Genomic DNA, 22,400 nt, shown 5'->3' on the forward strand with positions numbered 1-22,400 from the left:
ACTGAGCTAAGTTGACCATACGAGTGTGGCCAAAACCGGTCATGAAACAGACACTGACAGAAATGTAGCAGTCCTACCAGGACTACCTTTTACCCCATCAAGCACACATGTTGTGCTCTACACATTAAATGTCAACAAGTCATCATGGCTTTTTCATGTTTGCAAAACCTCAGTATTAACATTGTGGGGTTGCATTTCTTGAGACTGATCCTCTAGTGCAGATGCCACTTCTCTCTCGATACACAATGCCCATCAGCGCTCTGTGTACTCGGTGGCTTTAACATCAATTAAAATCCCAGTGCCACTTGCTGAGCTGCACTGCGCACTGTCACATTGTGTTGTGTGGTCTTGAAGTGTGATGAGCTGCACTGAAAAGCTCCATAGTGTTTCTCTCCTGCTGTATGTAAACATGCGAACATACAGCCATTATTATAACTGTACTTGTGTACACACAGATTTAAAGAGATTCATGCATGCCTGCACAAGCAAACACAATTACCAGATAATAAGCTTTGGCTGAGAAATCAAATAGAAAATGTCATTAAATACGAGAGAGAGAGAGAGAGAGAGAGAGAGAGAGAGAGAGAGAGAGAGAGAGAGACGCTTGTGTGAGAGAAATCAACCATCATCATCTCCATCCGTATGAGTTCTCCGCTTCATTCTCCCTGTCCTAACACATCGCCCAGTAAACAGGCTGAGGCCAACGGCTCAATTCAACGCCACCACGTGTTATCCCAGAGTGTCTGCTTACGCCTCTCTGGGTCTAATCAGCTCTGACAAACCAAATATCTCTGGAGAGTTTACGCCACTTGGTTTGACTTGTCGGTTGACTTCTAACTACACAGCAGATTGCATGGCTTTGAGGTCAGTGGCTTTTCCAGCAGTCACGTGATCTCTGAGTGAATCATACACTCATCTTGTTTTTCTCCTCATAGAAAATTCAAATGAAAAAAATAAATAAATAAAAATGATGGTCTGACTGTTATCCATCCATTAGCTGGTTAACAGCTAATGCAGAAAATTTCAAGGGCTAAAAGCTGATTATTTGAACAAAATCACACAAATTTATTCATTTTTTTTCTACCTTTGTTCATGCAATTCTTTTAATGATTGTATGGCTGAACTAAACAATTGAGTCAAAACACAAGAAGCAGCTCAGCATCATCATCATCATCATCACGCTGGCTATCTGTGTGTGTTCAGTGATGCAGACTGACGTACTCTCACGTACTCTTGCATGACAGCTAAAGTAGCTCCGTCTAACAGGACTGATGTTCCTTGCCATTTGCCTTCAGGGCTTTTCCTCATTCTCTATCTTCCTCACTGACTTTTTAAGTGTTTTTTTTTTTCTCCCTCCTTAAGGAAACATGACCAACAAAGCTTGGCTCTGGAGAGAGCGAGGCCACTGATCTTAGTGTCTGTTTTGTGAGTTATCACGGCCCTGCCAAAGTCTTCCACCAGTTTACACGTCATTCAGTAAAATACAGGTTGAAATGAGGGCGGGTGAAGTTGGCATTTCAACGTTGCCTCTTCCTGAGCTCTTTTTATATAATGATGGAATGTGAGACTGCAGACTGGAGTATTTCAACAAAGAAAAAGGCAACTTTTGAGACAAACTTCCACGTTAGTATATTCTGATTATGGCTAAACAACTGTTCAGTTCATATGAACTGAGAGTCCTTATTCCAAGGTGGCAAAGAGCAGTGAGTGACAACATCAGGTGCCCCAGAAAATTCAGTAAACCTTTTATGTTACTTCCATAGTAAAGATTGCTAGCCGTTTTTAACACAATACAAGGCAAGTTATTATTACAGTTGTCACATTACAAAAGCAGAGCTCTGTTCCAAACTAAGCAGCATTAAAATTCGAAAACATGCACTAACCACTGCTTGGTTTTAGCATTCATGAAAGCAGTCACCTGCACATCTCTGCTGCATGTCCAGGAGGCCTGGGTGATTGGATGAATATATCATCGATTGACTGAGACCGATTGATCTGCTGTTGTTTTTTCGGTCATTTTATTTTGCTAATGTAATTGTATGTTTTCAGTCTTTCTGTATGAAATGGGAGCTATGTAGCCACTAAAACGCACACACTCTTGGACATGACTGACCTGCTTGCTTCAAAGCTGGTGAGTTAGGTGGACTGGAGAGTCTTGCTCCTTACGTTGATCCAGTAAAGTGATCAAGTAAAGTTGCTTTAACATTGGTTGCATTCAAGTTTGATGAATGAGCTCTTCTTGTTTCGTGATATGCTGAAAATGTTCTTAAATTTATGGTGCAATACAGATGCACATTGGTCTCAGTTTCAGCCCCCCCCCCCACCCACTGAGCCCACTGTGCCCACTGTTTGGTAGACGTAATAATAACAACAATATTGCATGGTCTACTTCTCAGCATTGCATAAGGAGTAGAGGGGGAGACGAACCTGGGCTGCAGCAGAAAGAGAAGGAACATCAGAGGCCTCAGGGTAACAACCACCTAATTGAATTGCATTTTACTTCACTAGTTTGCACAGAAACTAAAAGTATGGGAGGCTGAGGAAAAGATGGGAGAGATAAAATGAATAAAAACTGATTTACCTATATGGTGCAATGGCCATTTCAGAGCACTCTGTCTAAAGACAGATACAAAGGATATCTCTGTGTTATGCACACTCACTGCATGGTCTATTATACCTCTCAAACTCAGACTGACAATTAAGTTAAAAAAAAAAAAAATGCACACTGCAAGTCCTGACGATTATTTTGAATGACATTTCAAATCCAGCATTTGACTTCATCACCCCAGTTTAACATCAGTCAGACAGTGAATCAGATATAGCTAAAAACAATCCCTGAATCTTCTGACTGCCCGTCCATGAGGAAATTTCACGTCAGACGATTCTAAAATAAAATAATCCAATTAGCGGAGTAAACAACCAAATCATTTTTACCTCTATGTGCCTTTTTCCAAATGTACCAAAAGTTTGATCTCAATTTGGTTTGCAATGAAACACAATAATCGCATTGTCCTTTCACCTTTTTTCTTCATTAACTTTGATCACTTCTCTCTTGAATCATAAGGACTAATAATACAAATACAGCTTTCCGTAAGTTTGCGTCCTCCGCTTTTATAGTTGTTTCAGTGCCCACATTGCTTTGGGGCATTTCACTGCCAGAGAAAGAGCTAGAACAAATTTGGAAAACTATGTGTATTTCTGTGTTTGCGCCAGTGCACATTTGCATTAATGTGTTGCCCGTCCAACCCACCATCCTGAGTGCCATTAGATGACTGTCTGCAAGGGGTGTGATGGTACGTGTGTTTGTCCCTTACTGCTCAAAACAGTATGCTGGATTTGACGCATGACTTGATTTAGAATGACCCACGACCCCTAAAACTGCACAAACCAATGTTTTTTCACATGTAAACAATGGATGGGATGACTTCTCGTAGTGTGAAAAGCATCACTCGATGGGACGAATCCACAAAGATCTACACATCTGTAGCTCTGCACAGCCTGCAGATTCACACTCTGCTAAGGCTCATTTCTGCCAGCAACACGCTGCTGATTTCAGCAAAAAGAAGCTCTGATAAACCAACTCTGTGCTACCTGCCCAACACTAAAGAGCAGACAAACACAATTAGCGACTGAACAGTGAACACAGTCAGCCATTTTTCTCTGGAGTTGGTGAAAACCAAAGCAAAGGCAGCCTGATTATTCAAGTTAAACTGGTCAGGTACCTTGAAACATGACCCCAAGTGGATAGTGATGTTGCTCCATGTCTGCTCGACATGTAAATAAGCAAGTGTCGGCTGAAACAGTGGAGACAAGTAAATAAGGCAATAATGTCAGGGCTGTGTTTACATATGTGGTGTGGACCACTAATGTAAGAGCTCCACCCAGAAGACTTTGGCAGCATATCAGCTGTTGACTGTTGGCTAAACCATCCTTGTACGATTATCCCAGCTCATACAGTTAACGTTATTGGCATGACAAATGCAAAAAGCAGGACGGATCTCTATTATAGTATCATTTAGATCCCTTGTTTAAGGGTAAATTATAGCAACAATGGATGAATGAAGATCATAGTGACATTACAGACTGTGTATGTTTCTGTTGAAGTCAGGTAACATTATGTCAGGAAATAGCTGCATCATTTGTTATGGTACCACTGGGGTGTGTCTATTATCAGTGGTAGACAGATGGAAGTCCTTCTCCCCACAGTGTTCAAGCACTCATTAAAACAATGACCAACATCATACGAGCGCTGTGTGCAACTCAGACTGACTCACAGTGTGGCATTAAAGAATAATGTGCTCAGTGTGTCCCCTCCTGGACACATATTTGTATTCAAATTGGACAGATACACACAGTGTCCTTGTTTTCTTTTAGATTACTTACTGACCATATCCAGATGTTTGAGTAGCTTTATTTCAAACGGCATGAACAGCCCATGAGATGTTTACTATTCACATTTCCCAAAGTAAAGGAGTCTAGTATTTTGTTTTCTCTTCTGTGCAAACAGCATACTGACCTCATAACCACATATTAAATAGAAGATTTAGTGTGGCACTGCAGCCCTACTAATGTCCGCAAGCCTGGTCTTATATGATATCATATATGCTGTACTGCCTTCATGAACAGTGAAAATATGTCACACTGCTGCTGTTTAAAATCATGAAGTCTGAATGGAGCTCACCAGCCCTTCCTCCTATCACAGATTCCCATGTTGTGCATGCTATCTGTCTGTGAGAAGGTGCCGACAGAAGTCGCCCTAGGAAATCAGTGTAATCACACACAAATGGTGCATAGCTGTGTCCAATTTCACACGCTTTGTTGCTGCTTACGGCTAACCTGCTCCGACCTCTAACCCCTTCAGCAACCGGACACTGGTTGTTGTGGTACAATGCTATGGTAACAACACCCCGACCAAATCAAAAGCAGATACTGTCCATCAGCAAATCAGGAGCAATGAAATTCAAGTTTATGAGAAAGAGCAATAAGCTGTTTACATGGAAAACAAGCTTACTAGTTCAAGAACTGATTACACAATACTGGTATGATGGCAGCCATGCACCTAGACTGTTCTGTCTCATAAAATGAATCATTTCATATTATTTGACTGAAAAAACACCAATAAAGCTTAAGATCCGACCTTAAACTCACCAAAAGCAAGCCAGTGAGGCTACGAGAAGGGTGCGTGAAAGCAGACAGAGCGAAAAGGTTGTAACTTTTTTTTTTTAATACTCTCCTTCTTCCTCTTTACAGCTCTTTGCACAAAAAGAACAAAAAGTTTCCCTTTTCACAACAAATACTGGGAAAGCAGAACGAGGGGTAAACAAACTGAGCACTGGTGAAACTTCCACTTGTTAAAAGAGCTTAAGCTGCCAAATTAGTGTTGGGGTCAGACCCTGACTCTGCTCTATTGTCTGCCATGACACCAGTTCGTCACGCCTCTGCAGAGAAAATCAAATAAAACAATAGCAGCGTAACAGGAAAGATCAGTCGATGTTTTAGTAAATCCTCGTGATGGCCATTGTAGGAGTCATGGATGGGTAGCCATGAGGGTGTTTAGTAAAGGAAGTGACTCAGAGAGATGTCCAACTGTGTGCTGCTCACACAAGGTCTTAGTTATCACACTTAGTTAGACAGTAAAAAAACACTTAGGTTTCAACTTCAAGGAGAAAATGAACACATTTACAGTTTCTCAGCCCTTGGATGTTTCAGTTCATACTGGTACAACATCTTCCTTTATCCATAATTGCTAGAAATGGTGTTGCCTTCCTACTTTATTTATAATGTTTCAGAATACAGCAACCAAGAGCACGAACAGGAAAAAACATTGGAAATGATAGTGACAGCACCAAGAAGCATATTTATGCAATATTGGAAGATTTAGTGGATGACAGTAATCATTTCCAGATCAATAAGTTAGTCGTTTTTGAGTAGTTCATTGTAAACAAGAGTTGCCAGCTGCAGATGAAAGTCTTAACGGTTTCAGACTTTGGGAAAATTCATGTTCACAGGACTGTTGTGGCTGCCCAGCTAAATAGAAATGTCTGTTAAATTCTTAAATCAAGCTTAACCACAAGACTGGATTTGCCCTTTCCAGTGTCTGCGCGCACACACACACGCATGCACGCACAAGCATACATACACCTCATTCAGTTACTCATGCACCCCTTAACCTACCGCCCCCACACACACACAGTCCACTGTTCCTGCCCTTACTGTGTGCACGTCCAGTGGCAGGCCCGAGTCTGTAATTGCTGCCTCTGTGGCATGGACAGACAGGCGGACTGGGGATTGGAGATGACACGCACCCATTATTAGTGGACCAAGTGCTGTTTTTGCAATTACCGAGGGTTTGGCTGAGCACACTGAATCAGACTCTGGGATTCTCTATTCAAGAGCTATTTCAACTCCAACTGGCTGCACAGCTTCTGTTGGCCTCAGCCTAAACAGAGCTGTGCTGGGCCTCTCTGAGAGCCTGAACATCAGTTGTGATGGGATTTGGAAAGCATATTTGAATCATGGTTCTCACTTTTTGAAATGTCAGAATCGAGAGTCCAATAATCCATTTTTTTCTTCCAGAAGCAGCACTCAGGTGGCTGAGGCAGTCCGGGTAAACAAAGTGGAGAAAAAGGCTGCCTGGCTCTTGTAGGTCTTAATGTGGGGAGTTCAAACTTATTACGCAAAAGTTGCCACAACAATGAAATCAAGGAAAGGTAAATAAGCTACATTAAAACCACAGGATCACTCCATCTCCAGCTACACTGTATATTCAACGTCATTAACAATTTATCGATCAATAGAAAATTCATTTCAAATTAGGAAACGCTATGCTTCATAACACATTGTAGCCTATTCATAACACAAAGTGTAGCAGGGGTCCTCAACTACATTTGGCCAAGGGCCAGATTATTTTCTAGTCACACAGTTTGGGAGACAAACTTTCTAATAAAACAAACAAAAAAAAAAACCCAACACATCTATGGCCCAATTGTCCTGTCATTGAGAGTGTGAAATTGGAGAATAATCTGATTCTGTACGGGTCGTTCTCAGGGGTGTGCAAACTCTATTGGTGACTAACATTAGATGTGCACATTTTCTGAAGTCATTAATATTCTGCAGGCTCCCAGTTGCTGATCACGGAGTTGTGGGCTGGGTCTGGATTGACTTGCCGTTCAGTGTGGATGCCACAGGTCTGTACTTTGTGTATTTCCCAAAATGTCTTCAATTACCAAATAAATATCAGACAAAAAATCATGTTTCAACAGGATTTACTCTAATGTATTTTCTGAACTTCAGTAAATATCTAGCCCTGGCCTTCGCAAACAGTTAAGTTAGATGTGAAGATCAATACCACTCTTGTGTCTGTTGTGCAGCTGTTCACTTAGCATACAGCCTGGCAACAGGTAGAAACAGCTTGCCTGTCTCTGTCCAAAGGTAAAAGAAATCTGCTTACCAGCAGCCATAAAGCTCACCAAGTTCATTTTAGTTCAAAAACTGAAGTGTAAAAACAGCAATTTGTGGTTTTACGGGGTTATGTGAAACTATTTCTTGGCCAGCAGCAGTGACTTCCTGGAGTCACTGCTTACCTTACAGTGATGACAAGACCTCAAGATGTTGCTGCTTCAGGCCAAGAAACGGTCTGCTTCCAGTTTGTATGCAAAGCTATGCTAACTCTCTCTTGGCTTTAGCTTCATATTAATCTCCTAAATGTCAAACTCTTCCTTTAAAGAATACTAAAGTTCCCACCACTACACTCATTCAGATGATTTGATTGTTACTCTCTTTCAAAGCAGTTGCAGATGTATGTACCCGTCAGTGTGTACATATCAACTATACTTCACAGCAGTTTCTTCCTTCTCTTTCAGAGCAATGGCCTTGTCTTCTGAATGCACTAAACGGTTGACAAAAGTCAGGATTGAAAGCACAATCTCTGAATACACTTAAAATTCTATGAATTTCTTCAGGCCCTGACAAAGGGCCTTCAAGCCACAGCACAGACAGAATATAAGACTGTCAATAAGAAAGTAACTGAACAATCAGCACACATACTGTGTAGCTGTGTATTCTCAGGTAGAGGAGTTCCCAGGAAGTCTAGACATACATATTAGTTCTGCCCAGCAGGTCAATAAGAGAGGGGGGCTGACTCGGAGCCAGCCAGCCGCTCAGGCATGAGGAGGGTTTGAACATAGCGGAGTCTATACAGCCCATCGCTGGGGCGGAGGTTGTGGTTGCTGTGCCGGCAGCCAGTGGCTGCTGCGTACCTGCAATCTCCCTGATGATAATGCAACATGGCAGCCCCGAGGGCAGAGCCCATACAACTTTCTCAGCCCTCTCTGAGTAATTGGTGACCCCTGAACCTGCCCTTCGTACAAAGGGAGGGAAGGAGGGGAGGGGAAAGGGGAGACAAGCGGAGGAGGGGGAGACAGGACAAGGGATAGTCAACAGAGACACTGGAAAAAGGGGAGACGGGGTCAGAGAGAGGAAAGGAAGACAGAGGGCAGGAGAAAGAAAAATCAAGGAGACGCGAGCAGGGAGGAAAAGGTTAATCTCTTTTATTGTGGATAGTCAGAGAGTTCAACAGAGACAGAAAAAGTCTGCAGCCCAGTTGTGTCCATCACACATTGAGGGCAAATGGAGAGACCCTTCACCTCCAATCTTACCTCTAACTACATATTCTTTGCCTGATATCAGACTGAACTATCAACTCATTACACTCCATTTCCATCTGCAGTCTGACACTGCGTCCACTTTAAAGTGATTTCCGCAGTGGAAGGGGATTCGATTGGCCCTAACCAATCGCTAGAGACCATCGTATCTGGATGCACTGGACCAATGAATGCTGCAGCCGGTGGGTGACGTACTGCAAGTTGCGCAGCGTTTGAGTTTTGCCTCGTCTGTTTTCAACTTGGGAGCCGCACCACAAACTTTCTTCATCTTACAGCTAAACGGTACACTAAAATGAAATAAGTAATAATAATAATTTTATCAGTGCTGCCTAGTTCGACACTTTCCTCCTTGGTTCTGGTGTACAGCTCAACAATGCCATTAATCCCACCTGTGGCACTGACTGGCTAATTGTTAGTCCCCTGAACCCCCTGCAGCACTCAGTGACAATCAGTGATGTTTGACTTAATTATTGCATATTAATAGTATAGAAATGTTGAATGTTGAAACATCAGTTGAACACCAAATAGCCCACGAAATGTATCGATACAGACTGTCATTTCAAAACACTGACTTGCTCTTGAACGCAACAATTAACACGCCATCACGGATTTCAATATCAAGTGCGGCCACAGTGCTGCACTGAGACGATCTTTGTACTTATAACTTTTTATAAAGCTGTTCTTTTCTTCAACCTCGATCTTCTATGTCCCCATCTCTATCTTTATCTTCCAGCATCTTACATATTAGTCTGTCCCACTGCATTCATCGCTCTGGCCCTGTCTGTGTGGGTTTTTCTATGCAGTATGAATCCATTTGTCTCCACTGACGGAAAATAATTGCAAAGCAAACAAATCATCTCTGCCACATTGAGCAGGCCTCTTCTCCTGGGGCATAGCAGCTAGATAGCTACAGGAATGAAGGACAGACCAACACAGAGGGGAACAGAGAGAGAAAGGAGAGAAAGGGGAGAGAGGAGAGGAGAGGAGAGGAGAGGAGAGGAGAGGAGGAGAAAGATGGAGGAAGTTTAGAGCTAAGTGGTTTGGCATTTGCATTATATGTGCAGGGTGTTAAAATGGGTTATGTTAGAGAAACTGATGCAGTGAGATTGAAAGTGACTACTTTGGGGAGGCGAGAGAGAGAGAGAGAGAGAGAGAGAGAGAGAGAGAGAGAGAGAGGCAGAAACCTCAGTAGAAGTCTGCCAGATGGAAACTCACTCCAGGAACATAAGGAGGAGACATCTGGGAACACACTGCCTTGGAAAGAAGATAATTATAGCATGATTCAAAAATGGCCTTTTCAAAAAGAAAGCCAACAAATGCATCATAACTGTTCATGTTGTTCTGACAATAATATTAGAAACAGACTTCATTGTTGAGGCAAGAGGAAGACCGTGGAGAATATATCAAGGCCTCTTTACAATGAACTTAAACTGTATTTATTTGGTCTCAGTGAGCTCAGTCATGTGTGTAGAGACACTAGAGAGAGGGAGAGAGACCACTGCGTTCACAGTATAGATTCTGCATGGTGGGTGAAGCTCGAGCACTACATGTTCTTAGGAAACAAATGAGAGTCTGTTATTCACCAGATGAAGCGGAAAGGTTCTCTCATGTTACAACTGTGATTTAAGAATTCACTGTTGTACTTGCAAGAATTAAAAGTTGTTATTGTCTGTCACAGAGACTATACAAAATACAAAGCAACGCATGGTGATATGTAGGGGTTTCACAGAATAGTCGATTATCAAAACCACTGGTTGACACTGTGCTTCACTGCAGACGTAATCTTTCATCTGTGGTTTTAGCAATGTGCAGAGATAAATTAGTGGCAATGCATATACAGCAGATATGCTGCAGGGGGCAATGTGGGTAATTGTTGCTGACAAGTCATAATTGTCATGCGTGATTTTAACACAGAGCAGTGAGGGCCACTAACCCGCAAACTCCACCTGGCACAGGTGCATCGTGTTCAGCTGCCATGTGGCCGCCGGAGCCGATCGCAGCCATTCCAGACAATGGCTGTGATTCCAACTGAAGTGCCTCAGCTCATTTCAGTGGCATCCCACGTGCGGCTCATTGCAGAGAATACGCACTCAGTGTATTGTTGACAGAAGCTGCATCAAGCTGCACAGAGCAGATCGAGCCTTGCGGGAAGTCAGACACAGGAAGTGCCCACTCTCAGTGGGGTATGAAGCCATGCAAAGGGAAATACAAAACCATGTCGCAGCCAGAACGCGACGCAAACATGAAACGCGCAGCAATACTCAGAAACACACAGATGTGTTTGAACATGTTTTCTATGTTATGCCACGTTGCAACATCACCAAACACCAACTCTGACCTGACTTTGATTCAAACGTTGCTCAGTTGTGATTGGTGCAGGGAACTATGTGACATCACATTTATCTACTGCATCTACTTAGCCCCACCCACTCCAAACCAGCAAGGAGAGCTCGGACGAAAACACAGGAATCTCTCAACTAAAATAACCAAAACTGTTCAAGCATAAGCAGGAACTCATGTGTTCATACAAAATACATAGTACAGACACATAACTGAATAAACAGTTCCTAAAAATATCACGAAAATTATAATAAAAGTTTATCAACAGTTTATCAGTTGTTATGGAATACTGTTGTTACGCATCAAATATGAAAGATCCAGAAAACATGTCACTTGATCAGGGTTAAATAAAAGCGTCTGCATTAAATGTAGTGATTTGTGTTTTGATGAACAGACAGCGTGTGTGCTGATAATCACTGAGTTGTGTGTATGTGATACCTTGTTCTGGAGCTTGTAAGGTGAACAGGTGGCAACGCACATCCATACCTGCAGGTTCTGCATGAGTGTATCCAGACTTTCACTCCCTATAACAAAGGTTTAAAAGGTGAAAGAAAAATCTGAAAGCGTTTATCAAGTGGCACACTATCAGAAGGTAAGCTAAACTCTACTTCCAGCAGAGCTTTCAGCCTCAAGGTTCAAATGGTGAAGACTTTCACAGTTTGGCTTTCATAACACACTCGCACAAAGAGGAACTTATTGTACTGCTGCAGACTCAAAGTTGATGTAGGCTTTCAAAGGGACATTAGCATGGTTTAGGTATAAAATGGTTAACCTGTCAATCTCTGGTTTCCAGCTTTGTGGGATGTATTAGGGGAACATTAGGACCTTCAACACGAGACTTATTAAATGAAACGTCCATCAGTTATTGGTGCGGCCTGCATTATTAGTGTTGGATTCACATTAGTTCACCGATACATGGCCTCACAGTGAGGATGTTTCGTCACCTCCTGCAGACTTGCATTAAGCTCACCATCATCATAAAACCTGCTCTCAGTATATGACCAGTCCACAACATCAACATCAATGACTACTTTAGCCCCCTTGTTAACAGCATGAATTGCATAATATAGATTATACTACGTAGTCTCCACATAATGCAGCTACTTATGGGATAGATTATGGATATGAATCATGCTCTGGCTTAATACACTTACGCTGGTTCAAACACAGGTCAGTGTGCTTTAGAAACAGATAGCAGATGGCCCGTGAGGTTACAAGAGGTTGCACGCAATCCAGTCCCCAGTAGATATTATTGATAGACTGCTGTGCATCCTCTGCTCCAGCTGTGACAACTGGGTGAGCCGGAGGATGCAGGTGGTGCAGATAGACTGTGCTAGACAGACCTAAATAAACAGACACTTCTGAATACTATGGATTATGTCTGGCATCTTTGTAGTCACGGTGCACATGAACATGTATAGATCCTTATTTCTGTCTCTCAGATACTGGGGGGTATAGTATATATTTTTTTAAATGTACAGAATGCCTTGTGCGCATTCATTCGGGGGCAGGAAGTTCGTGCTGATTGGTTGGTTCACGTAGGTTTATATAAGGATTTCAAACAAACAAACAAACAAACAAACAAAAAACTTTCTGCTAAAGTAATCAATACAATATACCCTCGAATGAAAAATAAATACTGAAAACAGGAAAAGGTGTGGTGGGCCTTTCATAACAATAAGATGACGCTATCATCTTTTTTTTTTTTTTTTTTTTTTTTTTGGCCTGCTATGCCTTACAGGTACACCGAAATGGAACTAAGCCCTCATTGGTGTCACCTGAGCTCTCTGACTAAATGTCTGCGGTGAGAAATAAGTTGACTGGCAGATACATACAGCAAGTGGCTTATGGTCAAAATATAACAGAAATTATAAATACTGAGTGTATTTTCACATAAATCCAACGGCACGCGCTTGTACTAAGCTCACCTCCATAACTTTTCTCAACCATCACCTGGTGTCAAACTGGTAGCTGCATGTGCGGTTTACTGGAGCTCGAAGGCCCAGCATGAGACCCTGAGGCCGGCTTGCTACTGCTCTCAGTGAGATAACGTTTAGTCCATCAAGCAGCCTACCTTCACAGCCTGAGTGCTGAGGAGAGGCGTGTGTCAGCTGCATGTCAGGCAGAGAGCTAGCATGGCGCGTTGGGCTGTTCTCACACAAAAGCTAAACTCGGTAACAAGGCCTACTGTCAGTTCATCTTGTCCTCTTGAAATGTTCAGGTGTGCCGACTATCTAGTACCATCCATTTAATTTTTACATTTTTTTTTCCTGCGGAGCTTGTTGACAAAACAACTCCACAGTCAATTCGAGGAAAGTGGTGAGAATGACAACAAATCAAACGCACCTGCCTGACCGTGACGGCGCAAGGATACAGCACCTGCAGTCGCCCCAGGTGGAGCCAAATTAAAAAGAAAAGAAACGTGTGCGTCCGCGAGATAACAGCCGCTGCTTGACCATGACAAATTCTTCCTTCAAGATGACTTCTGAGAACTATACTTCAACCTTTAAACCTGTAAAATCAATAAATTAAACCACCTCTCGCTGCTGGCGTATGTCAAAAAAAAGATTCAATGTGATTTTGAAGAAATATACGAATTCATGAATTAGTTCAAACGCCCTTTATCACCTTAATTAGACCGACGTTGCCGACTTAAATAAAGTTGGCATACAGTCCGTCATTATGTGTTCTCTGGCGCCCTCTGGTGACCGAAGGCTGCAACCGCCTCTAAAGATGTCAAACAAGTAGGGCGTATTTGAAACTCTAAAATATCACTTAACATTTTCTAAATTTAACACAAAGGAAGGAGATATGCCACAAAAAATTAATGTGTATTTTTTATGCTTGTGAAAAACAAACAAAGCAGTAATATCTACTGTTCACAACTGGCACAGTATGATAATCTAAGCTTAAATGTGGTGCTCAATACGAAATGCTTTTACAGGTCCAGAACATTTTGTAGAACTGCAGACTGTAGCACTCAAGCCTAGTATAATGCATAAAATGTGGCTGATACATACAGGAAAATCACCTGTGGAATGTAAAAAATAAAAATAAAACAAATCTATCAAATCTGAATGAAAGTTGTACCCAACTCAATTTTTGTGTCCAAAAAAAGACATTTTATGCAGCTGCCAGCACATGTGAAATTGTAATCGGTAATCACAACATTCAAATAAATGCCTACCATTATTTTTGAACATGAAACTCTTGGATCATTGAGGTATCCATAATTGAGTGGTTCAGTTTTTACTTAAAACAAGTTAAATGCAGCTTAAAAGCAATATTGGCCAAAAGTCTGCATAAAGGCCACAACTGAATTTGTCACCTGCTGGAAAAAAAAAATCTGATTCACATCGTTCCAGGAAGCATTGAAATCCATGTAGGTACTGTTGATTTCAGTGTCACAGCCCCCGCCACATAGATGCCTCTGACAGCACTGGGTGGGACCGGATCTGGCACTGCCCATCACCAGTCTCGCAGTGGTATGCTGGGATCTTGATTGTCCTGTAACATGTCTAGACATTTCGCAGAAGCCAGTGTGGAGGTGAGATGCCAGACTGGGAGAAGTAGTTCCACCACCATGGTTTCTCCTGCCGCTCTATCCCTCCCTCACCTACGTCTGGCTCGCTGAAGCGCTCAAACTGATTGTAGGGGTCAAATCGATCCCATGTATCTACTGTGGGGAAGAGGTGGTCGTCAATATCGGGCTCCACGGGAACCTGGATGCAGCACAAGGTAAAGGATGGAGATGAAGAAGAGGGATAATGAGTGCCCGTCCCTAAAAGAAGCTCTGCACAATCTGCCTTTTCATTTCAGGCCATCAAGGCATGGAACAAGCTTCTGCTGGAAATTGTGGGAAGGGGAAGAGGGGTTAGTGGAAATTATTATTTTACATAGTGTTGGGTGTAATTATTTATGGATGTTTGGATCTATGATCACATTTAGCATTTATTGTATTTTGAACTTGTTTTTGTACCAACTGAATTAGTTGTGTTAGCATCGACCTGCACAGGGACAGTAGATGGAGAAAGGTAGTGGCTAAATTTGGTCACAAACAAATAAATGTATTGAAATAAACCTAAACTAAAACTAATCCATGCACCAGTAAAAAGTAAGATTTAAAAAGGATATTTGAATAACACTGGCTGAAAAGGATAATGAAGACAAAGATCCAACCTTCTCCAAGACAAAGTCGACACGTCCGGCTTTGTTCATGTTGTGAGGCAGATAAATCCTCTTGCTGACCCTGGAGAAACCCTTGGCTGTAGCTGTCAGGATGTGAGTACCAGGGTTTAGCAGGCGCCAATAGTCTCCATCGTCAGCTGGAGGGAGAGGAAGAGGGGGAAGAGGGGGAAGAGGGGGAAGAGTAGTAAGAAAACAGGGTAATACAGTCAAGGTGTCAGAGAGGGGGTCAGACAAATGAAAGAAAGAAGAAAGGTAGTTCACAGTTAATTCACAGACCTTGCCATCCCAAGAGCCACTCTCCTCACAAGGCTAAAAATGTTTAATATCCATCGTTAACTTTGTATGACATGCCTCACAGCTACACCATAACACCAAGTGAAGAAAAGCTAATATCGAAGTTATATCCATTGGAAAATATGTAACCATGTGGCATTGCATTTACCTGTGGTGACATCTTTCCTAATCCCCCTGACGGAGATAGTTGCACCTTTTATCCCATTTCCATCAAGGTCTTTAACTACTCCCTTTATCCCTCGATGGACCTGATCAGAGACAGGGAGCACAACAGAGAGCCATGTTATTTCCTTCTCTGCCTTTTCCTCTGGTGCTTTTGTCGTCTGTGTATTTGCTACACCCACAGGCACACACGTATTATTAACACTGCTTTCATCCTTTCTGTCCTTTCTTGTCTTTACATCCTGCTTGCTACTAGTGCTCTACCAGGCTATTATTTCACACTTTCATCGATGATAATCCTTCCACTATCAGCTGAATCATTCCTTTGTCAGGTTACGAAGCCTTTCTCACACTTACAGACTCCATAAAACTGAGCAGAGCCTCCTTATTCCTCTTCCATTCTGGGTAAAGCTCGACCTCTGAGGGGAATTTGTCACAGCCAAGCTCCACAGTGATCTCCAGACAATTAGTATGCAGGTAGTTGAAGTCTGACATACCTGCAACAGAGATGTGTACATAAAGAGTCCCTCGCGAGCAATACGAGAGGTGAGGGGTGGAAAAAAATGATGGATAGTTTGAAAAGTGTTGTATCTCACCACCAGCAAAACTGTACCACAATGCGCCATTGATGATGCCCCTAGTGCGGTAAAAGGAGGCCCCACACCTGTCTGTGTCATTGTTTGACATGGTTTCGTGAGCGTCCGCATAGGTACGAGCCAGCTGCTTGAAGATCTGAGCATGGAGAGATTATTGAGGTAGATGTATGGTGAGAGAGGGAATATGACAGTCCAGCTGCAACATTTAACGAAACCTTTTAAGCAACCGTTAATATGTCTATCCATCAGTCCAGCCTCCCTCTCTACCTGCTCATCTGGGGTGGGTGAGAACATCCTCTCCTCATGCACATCTCTGGAGAAGTCAAAGGGATAGGAGATCACCAGCTCCCCGCCGTGGAGGCTGGCAGACTGAACGAAAGGTAGTGACCTGAGCCACTTCATCACCGCATAGGTCTCTGGTGCCACCTACAGCCCAAAGGTAGGATTGGATTGTTTTGGCTGAAACACTGTATCTGATAAGGATAATTCTCCAACAATCTGATTGTACAATCTACCCCCTTACCTTACCAAACCAGTAGGCATCAGGAATTGGGATGTGGTCAATGCGGTAGTACCTGCTGCGGCGATTCCGGTAGAAAACGGAGGTGAGGTCCGGAAAATTGCGGTTGAGGTCAATATTCTGAGCGTTGGTGCGACCATTGGTCCAACCATTTAACAAGTGTCCCTGAAACATTTAGGTTCAAACAGCTCAGAGTATTAAACAGTGTGACATCAGTTTAGGCTGATGACAGTAATGATGGTTAAGATGATGATGTGTAGACATTAGTAGGAGCAGCGATCATGTGCAGAAGATATTGGGCAAATTATGTGAATATTAGTCATAAGGACAAGATGGGGCATGTTAGGCTATCTTCGTTAACTCTGTTGTTAACATGTAGACAAGACCATATATCCGTCATGAGAAACAGTAGCAAATGGAATCACAAGAAGAAACCATTTTTCATTAATACTGGAGGTGAGCTGCAAATGCATTTAATCCATGATCTATCCATCCAAACAAATCAAAATGGATCTTTGGATTATGCAAACTGTTGCATATATTTATACATTATAAACATGTATATGTTGCCATATACAGTACAAATATGGGCACTGAGTATAAATGAATAGTTACTATAATACATGCACTATACATAATGTGGATAAATTTAAGTAGTTTGACCTACATAATAAATTGGAAATGTGATCATATTAATAAAAGGTACAATATGCTGCACACTTTCATTATTGTCTCAAACATGTATGAATGGCAGAATGGCAGACAGTCTGACAGACTAAAACCCATGCATTTAAAATGTAGAGTACAGAGTACTCTTAGAGTACAGCTGCATATAGTATAAGACTATGGAGTGTATTTTAGATAGCACATTACATACATGGACAATGATGATCTTCATGGTGGACCTCACAATGTGACCTGCACGACATTCACATGGTCAGTCTACAGCATTTATGCATGCAGTGTTTGTTAGAGGTACAGTGACTGAGGCATGAGTGAATACACATTGTGATTGTGTTGTTATACTGCGAGTTAAAAGGCCCAAGACATGCCAATGTAGAAGCAGCTAAACAAGATCAGTTGATTGATTAGTGTTGAATTCTGTGGTTAGTAAAAAATAGGGTGACAGGTAGGAGGTGGAAGGCTTGAGTACTCTAATTCCTCACATCCAATTTAGTAGCTGAACCAGGACTGAGACATAACAGCATTTAAATATACCAACAGCTTTCCATAATCACTGATTTATTACTGCTTGTCTTCTTGAGTAAATGGCTTTCTATCTATCCTAACACCACAAACGAGAGTACTTTATCCTTCTGCAAAAGCAAAACGTGGTCTTTTTATCGATATATTAAAGGTTACAGCCTCTTTGTTGACAAAATGCACAGCACTGTCATAATGTTGCTCCATGGTGTCCAATTTCACAACCCACAAACAGCGTTAATTCTTCTGCATTAGCAATGCTCAGTCTCCCTCAGCAGAGCACCTCATGCCTCCACCTCCAGACCTCAAGATGAAGAGACTGAACAGACAGGAGGTTGAGAACGGATAATGGCGGTTTGTCTTTTTCCTGTTAACATTATTTACTTCCTGGTTGCTGAGCTCCGGATCATTGCTATCCTCTACCTCTGAGGCGGCCAACTCATAACCATCTGGATTCATGGAGGCTAGAATATGGATGCGGGTGGTGTTGATGAGGGTCTGAATTCGTGGGTTCCCCAGAATGTACTCTGAACACAGGTACTGGGCCAGGTAGATGAGCAGCTGGCGGCCCAGCACCTCGTTGCCATGCATGTTGCCCACCAGCTTGATCTCTGGCTCCACTAAGGTTCATAGACAGAAGCAAACATGGTTAAATCTGCATTAGTCATTTTCTTGAGGCAGCAGAACGAGCTTTAAGCACAATATTTACTAATTCACTTTTGCATATCCAGCACAACACAGAGCAACATCAGCATTCATTTGGAGTTGAGTTAATGTCCAGCTGATGAATTTAAATATTCACTCTCCTTTTAAGCCCTGCATTGGTCCATCATCTCCTGAGGGAAATATTTGGCTCTTTAAAGCTTAATTCACTTTGTTTTCCAGCTAGTTGCTAACTTTGTCTACAACTTGATGTTTGGTAGGTGGTATGAAGAGCATTTATCAAACCTTTTTAACTCAAACTAGCTGCCCGCTGCAGCTGGACACCAGGTTGAGGAGAATGGAAAGACAGAACCAAAACAGTTAATTTATGGGCTGTAAAATCTAAACAATGAGCTAAATGACACTAAAATGCTCAGTAGCACCAGGGACATCTGCAGCCAGGTGATAATTATCTGAATGTTCATCACTATGAGTACAACAACGTGCATAAGCTGTCCCTGTTTGTTACCTTGCATGCTAACATCTGTGTTTTACTTGTGTCCTATTAGATCAAAACGTTTTGAGTGGACTGACTACTCCATACAGCGCTGGCTAATTACAAGTGTAACAATGCATCATTTCAGGGGTGGCAGAAGAATTTTTGGGTCTCTAAGCAGAGTAATCGAAGGTGGCATTAAGCATGAAAATGACTATGTATAATATGAAAGGAGTCAGGAGCGATGGACCCACAGAATCACCACCTGCCTGCAGTTCCTCTCCTCTCCTCCCTCCTCTCTACTGCAGTTCATCGCATCTCTCAGTTCATTGTTTTAGTTTCACTTCTACACGACACCAGCCTAGGACCAAAGGGAGCTAAAGAGACCAGAAAAGAGCTCAAAGGAGAGTAAATGTTGGATTTACATGTGCCAGGTCTCCATAAACAAGACAAAAAATGAATGCGAATATTGCTCAGTATCTGCTGAATGTGTAAATACACAACTGATATCTACTGTAGTTCACGATAACATTAAAAGGTGATTTTATGTCAATGTTGTGTTTACAGCTTGTTTTGTTTTGTTTTTGTTTTACACGGGAAATTTGTTACACAACAGAAATAACTGAATAAACCTGAAGAGCGTAATCATAAGATTACATGAACCACAATCCTAACATCATCACACAGCTCATTTACGCTGCGCTTCCTTACTCACGTAGCTCGTGTTGCCCAGGGTTGTTGGTGAACTCAATAACCAGGAGGTCCCTGCCTTCTGTGCTGCGTCCGATGCTGTAGACATTAGAGATATGGGAGCACTTGGCTGCTGTTCTCTTTAGTAAACTGTACATCTGGGCATTGGAGGTGTAGGTGAACTGGATGATGGTGCTGGGTTCTTCAGGAGAGAAGCTGGACATTGCTAGCTCCTGTCTGGCTGAAGGAGGGATACCAGGATTTAGGGAAGGCGATAAGGATGAGGAGTTTGTTTCCAAGGGCACTTGGTAAGAAACAGTACAACACAACAGTGTGACCTATACCTTTCAGCCCTGCCAGGGGGTCAACACAGCCCTCCTCGTCACTGGCAAAGAAGCGGTCACAATCTAGGAAGTAGGGCCAGGCCATTTCGATGGCCTCAAAGGCATGGGCACAGTCCTTCCTCAGTGCATCGCATGTGCTGCGGCAGGGTTTGATCATCTTGTCATTCTGGCAGGGCGAGGCGAGCACCGAGCAGCCTACGAGACGTATCTCGGGGGAGCACTCCCCATTGAGCAGGCCATGGATGACGCTCAGGAGGAGGTACTCTGGTCCTGACTCTGCCTCGAAGCGACTGCGGTGGCCGAGGATGTTAGGGAATATGGTTCTGGAGCAGCAGTTAAAAAGTTGTTAAACATGATAACCACAATCAGCTGGGAAGATTTTTGAAAGAAAACTGAAATCAAAAGAGTAACAGTATTGACTTAAAATGCCTGTGTGAGTAAAGTTTGCATCTGGCAGTGATTGGCTCACCCACGTTAGCACTGTGACCCACCTGGAGTATTCCATGTCATTACAGTAGCCCAGGTTCAGCTCTGTGCAGGTCGCTGTGGGAAAGAGAAGGCAGAGAAAACCGGTAAAATGTTGAAAAGGCATGTGTTACTGTATAGATCAGTGAGTAAAACAAAACTTTCTTCGGTTGTTGTAAGTTTACTGCGAGATCTATAACATTTTTTGGACTCAACATAGTTCAATATTTTCATGGTTTAAGCTGAAAGATCTGTCATCCGTCACCTCTTTAAGAGAAGTCTAGGAGCATTGTAATCTATATGCACTGAACTTGGCTGTAGTAGCACCTGGTGTTTCGAAATGGAAAAGCACAGTTTTTTGAAGCTCCATAAATCATCCTTTGCATATTTCAGTGCTGCAGCTCATTTTTTTTCTCAGAGACTGGCTATCTGTAAAAGAAGGCCTGTTGAATCTCACTGTGGCACCTGGTATTTCAGATAGTTTGCTTCTCCAGCCCTGAAGGTCAGGCCATGAAAACCCATCTAAAGGCACAGCTCTGATCACTTTCTCTACCTGGGATATCAAACCTGGCCTTTAAAATCCATCAGTGTAAGGTCCTTAATTGCACAAGAAGAAATTAATTATCCACCTACGTTTTTCTTCAAACGCGTTGTTGCTGCATCTTCCTGTAAGAAAACAAATGTCAAACAAAGCACATTGGAGGCATGAAAATATTAGTGAGGAACAAATAAAACAGTAGGGGGCGACATCGTCAAAAGCACTGGAAGAGCCAAAGCAAGGACTCTGCTTTATTACTGTTTATGACAAGGCAGATGTGGTATAAAAAAAAATAAATAAAAAAAACAGCAGGTGACAATGTGTCTGCAACATGAAGTCATACTCAGATTTTTATAGAAGTACTACAGAATTTAACTGTGTGAGCAGAGAGAGACTGGAGAATATAGACTTTATAGACTTCAATTAGTCAAAATTATTCCCTGCTAATGTCTTAATTAGCGCTGTACCCGGTCATGAATCTGATCCTCGGCTCTATCATCTGTTGTTTTTATTGTTTGGTAGCGTCAGATGTATCAATTTCTAATCTTAAATCGTCCATATTGTTCACCCAATAGGCCTATACGTTCTGTTTCTTACGCATCACACGTCAGCCACCGAGCATTGTAGTTTTGGTGTCGTACAGTAAGCACATTTCTACGAACCATTTGTTAGAAGATGAAGTGACCTTACCCAAAAACTCGTCTCCGGGATGACAAGTCTGCGGAGGGGCGCACCAACAACTTTTCGTAAAGAAGAGAAACAGCACCGAAAGTCCGAAATGCATGTTGAAGCTGCTTGACAACGGCGCTGTGTGATGTGGCAGTGTGTGTTTGAAGCTGCAACTTTTCTGGAGTGGATGATAATTACCACCCACGGCACGGAAACCTCCTTCCTTTGTCTGCGCGGAGCATCCCTGAACCGAAAAAAGTGCGCGCCAGGATTATGGGTCACTGCTGTGCGTTACGAGCGAGCGGTGATCATATTTCACTGCACAGAGCTGCGTGTGTGTGTGTGTGTGTGTGTAAGTCAAGGTACTGAGTGCAGGCAGGGCAGCTCACTGCTGCTAATGGACATGAAATGAAATCTAAATGGAAATGTAAGAAATAAAAACTTTCAATAACTGTCAGAAGAAAAACAAAGTAAGCAACCATGAGCCCTCGGAGCAGACTGACATTTCCTCTGCCCCCTGCATACAGTATTTAGACTGAATAAAACACATTGGATAAACCTTCCCAATCCTTCGCTGTTGAGACCGAAAG

At 42.5% G+C, this 22,400-nt stretch overlaps 1 protein-coding gene across 2 annotated transcripts; it reads right to left on the bottom strand.

The window, feature by feature from the left end:
- Positions 1-13,907: 13,907 nt before the first annotated feature.
- Positions 13,908-22,021, bottom strand: cpz (carboxypeptidase Z). Of its 2 annotated transcripts, none has more exons than XM_076727389.1 (13): positions 21,832-22,021; positions 21,237-21,269; positions 20,630-20,681; positions 20,139-20,461; positions 19,820-20,035; positions 18,390-18,586; positions 16,767-16,928; positions 16,511-16,669; positions 16,244-16,379; positions 16,005-16,144; positions 15,634-15,733; positions 15,183-15,328; positions 13,908-14,725 (listed from the first exon to the last, which is right to left on the bottom strand). In XM_076727389.1, exons 1-13 carry the CDS (start codon positions 21,923-21,925, stop codon positions 14,522-14,524), a joined length of 1,962 nt encoding a protein of 653 aa, XP_076583504.1. In that variant the 5' UTR covers positions 21,926-22,021; the 3' UTR covers positions 13,908-14,521. The 2 variants fall into 2 exon arrangements, with proteins under 2 accessions (XP_076583504.1, XP_076583503.1); XM_076727388.1 differs by having other exon boundaries at positions 18,351-18,586.
- Between the last annotated feature and the right edge of the window lie 379 nt (positions 22,022-22,400).

The sequence above is a fragment of the Chaetodon auriga genome, chromosome 4, assembly GCF_051107435.1.
Source record: "Chaetodon auriga isolate fChaAug3 chromosome 4, fChaAug3.hap1, whole genome shotgun sequence".
Taxonomy (NCBI): domain Eukaryota; kingdom Metazoa; phylum Chordata; class Actinopteri; order Chaetodontiformes; family Chaetodontidae; genus Chaetodon; species Chaetodon auriga.

Coding starts and splice junctions, on each gene's coding strand:
- cpz (XM_076727388.1), bottom strand. CDS start 21,925: ATGCATTTCGGACTTTCGGTGCTGTTTCTCTTCTTTACGAAAAGTTGT. Junction 20,682..21,236: donor CAACGCGTTTGAAGAAAAAC/GTAGGTGGATAA, acceptor TCTTTCCCACAG/CGACCTGCACAGAGCTGAAC. Junction 14,726..15,182: donor TCGACTTTGTCTTGGAGAAG/GTTGGATCTTTG, acceptor TGCTGCATCCAG/GTTCCCGTGGAGCCCGATAT.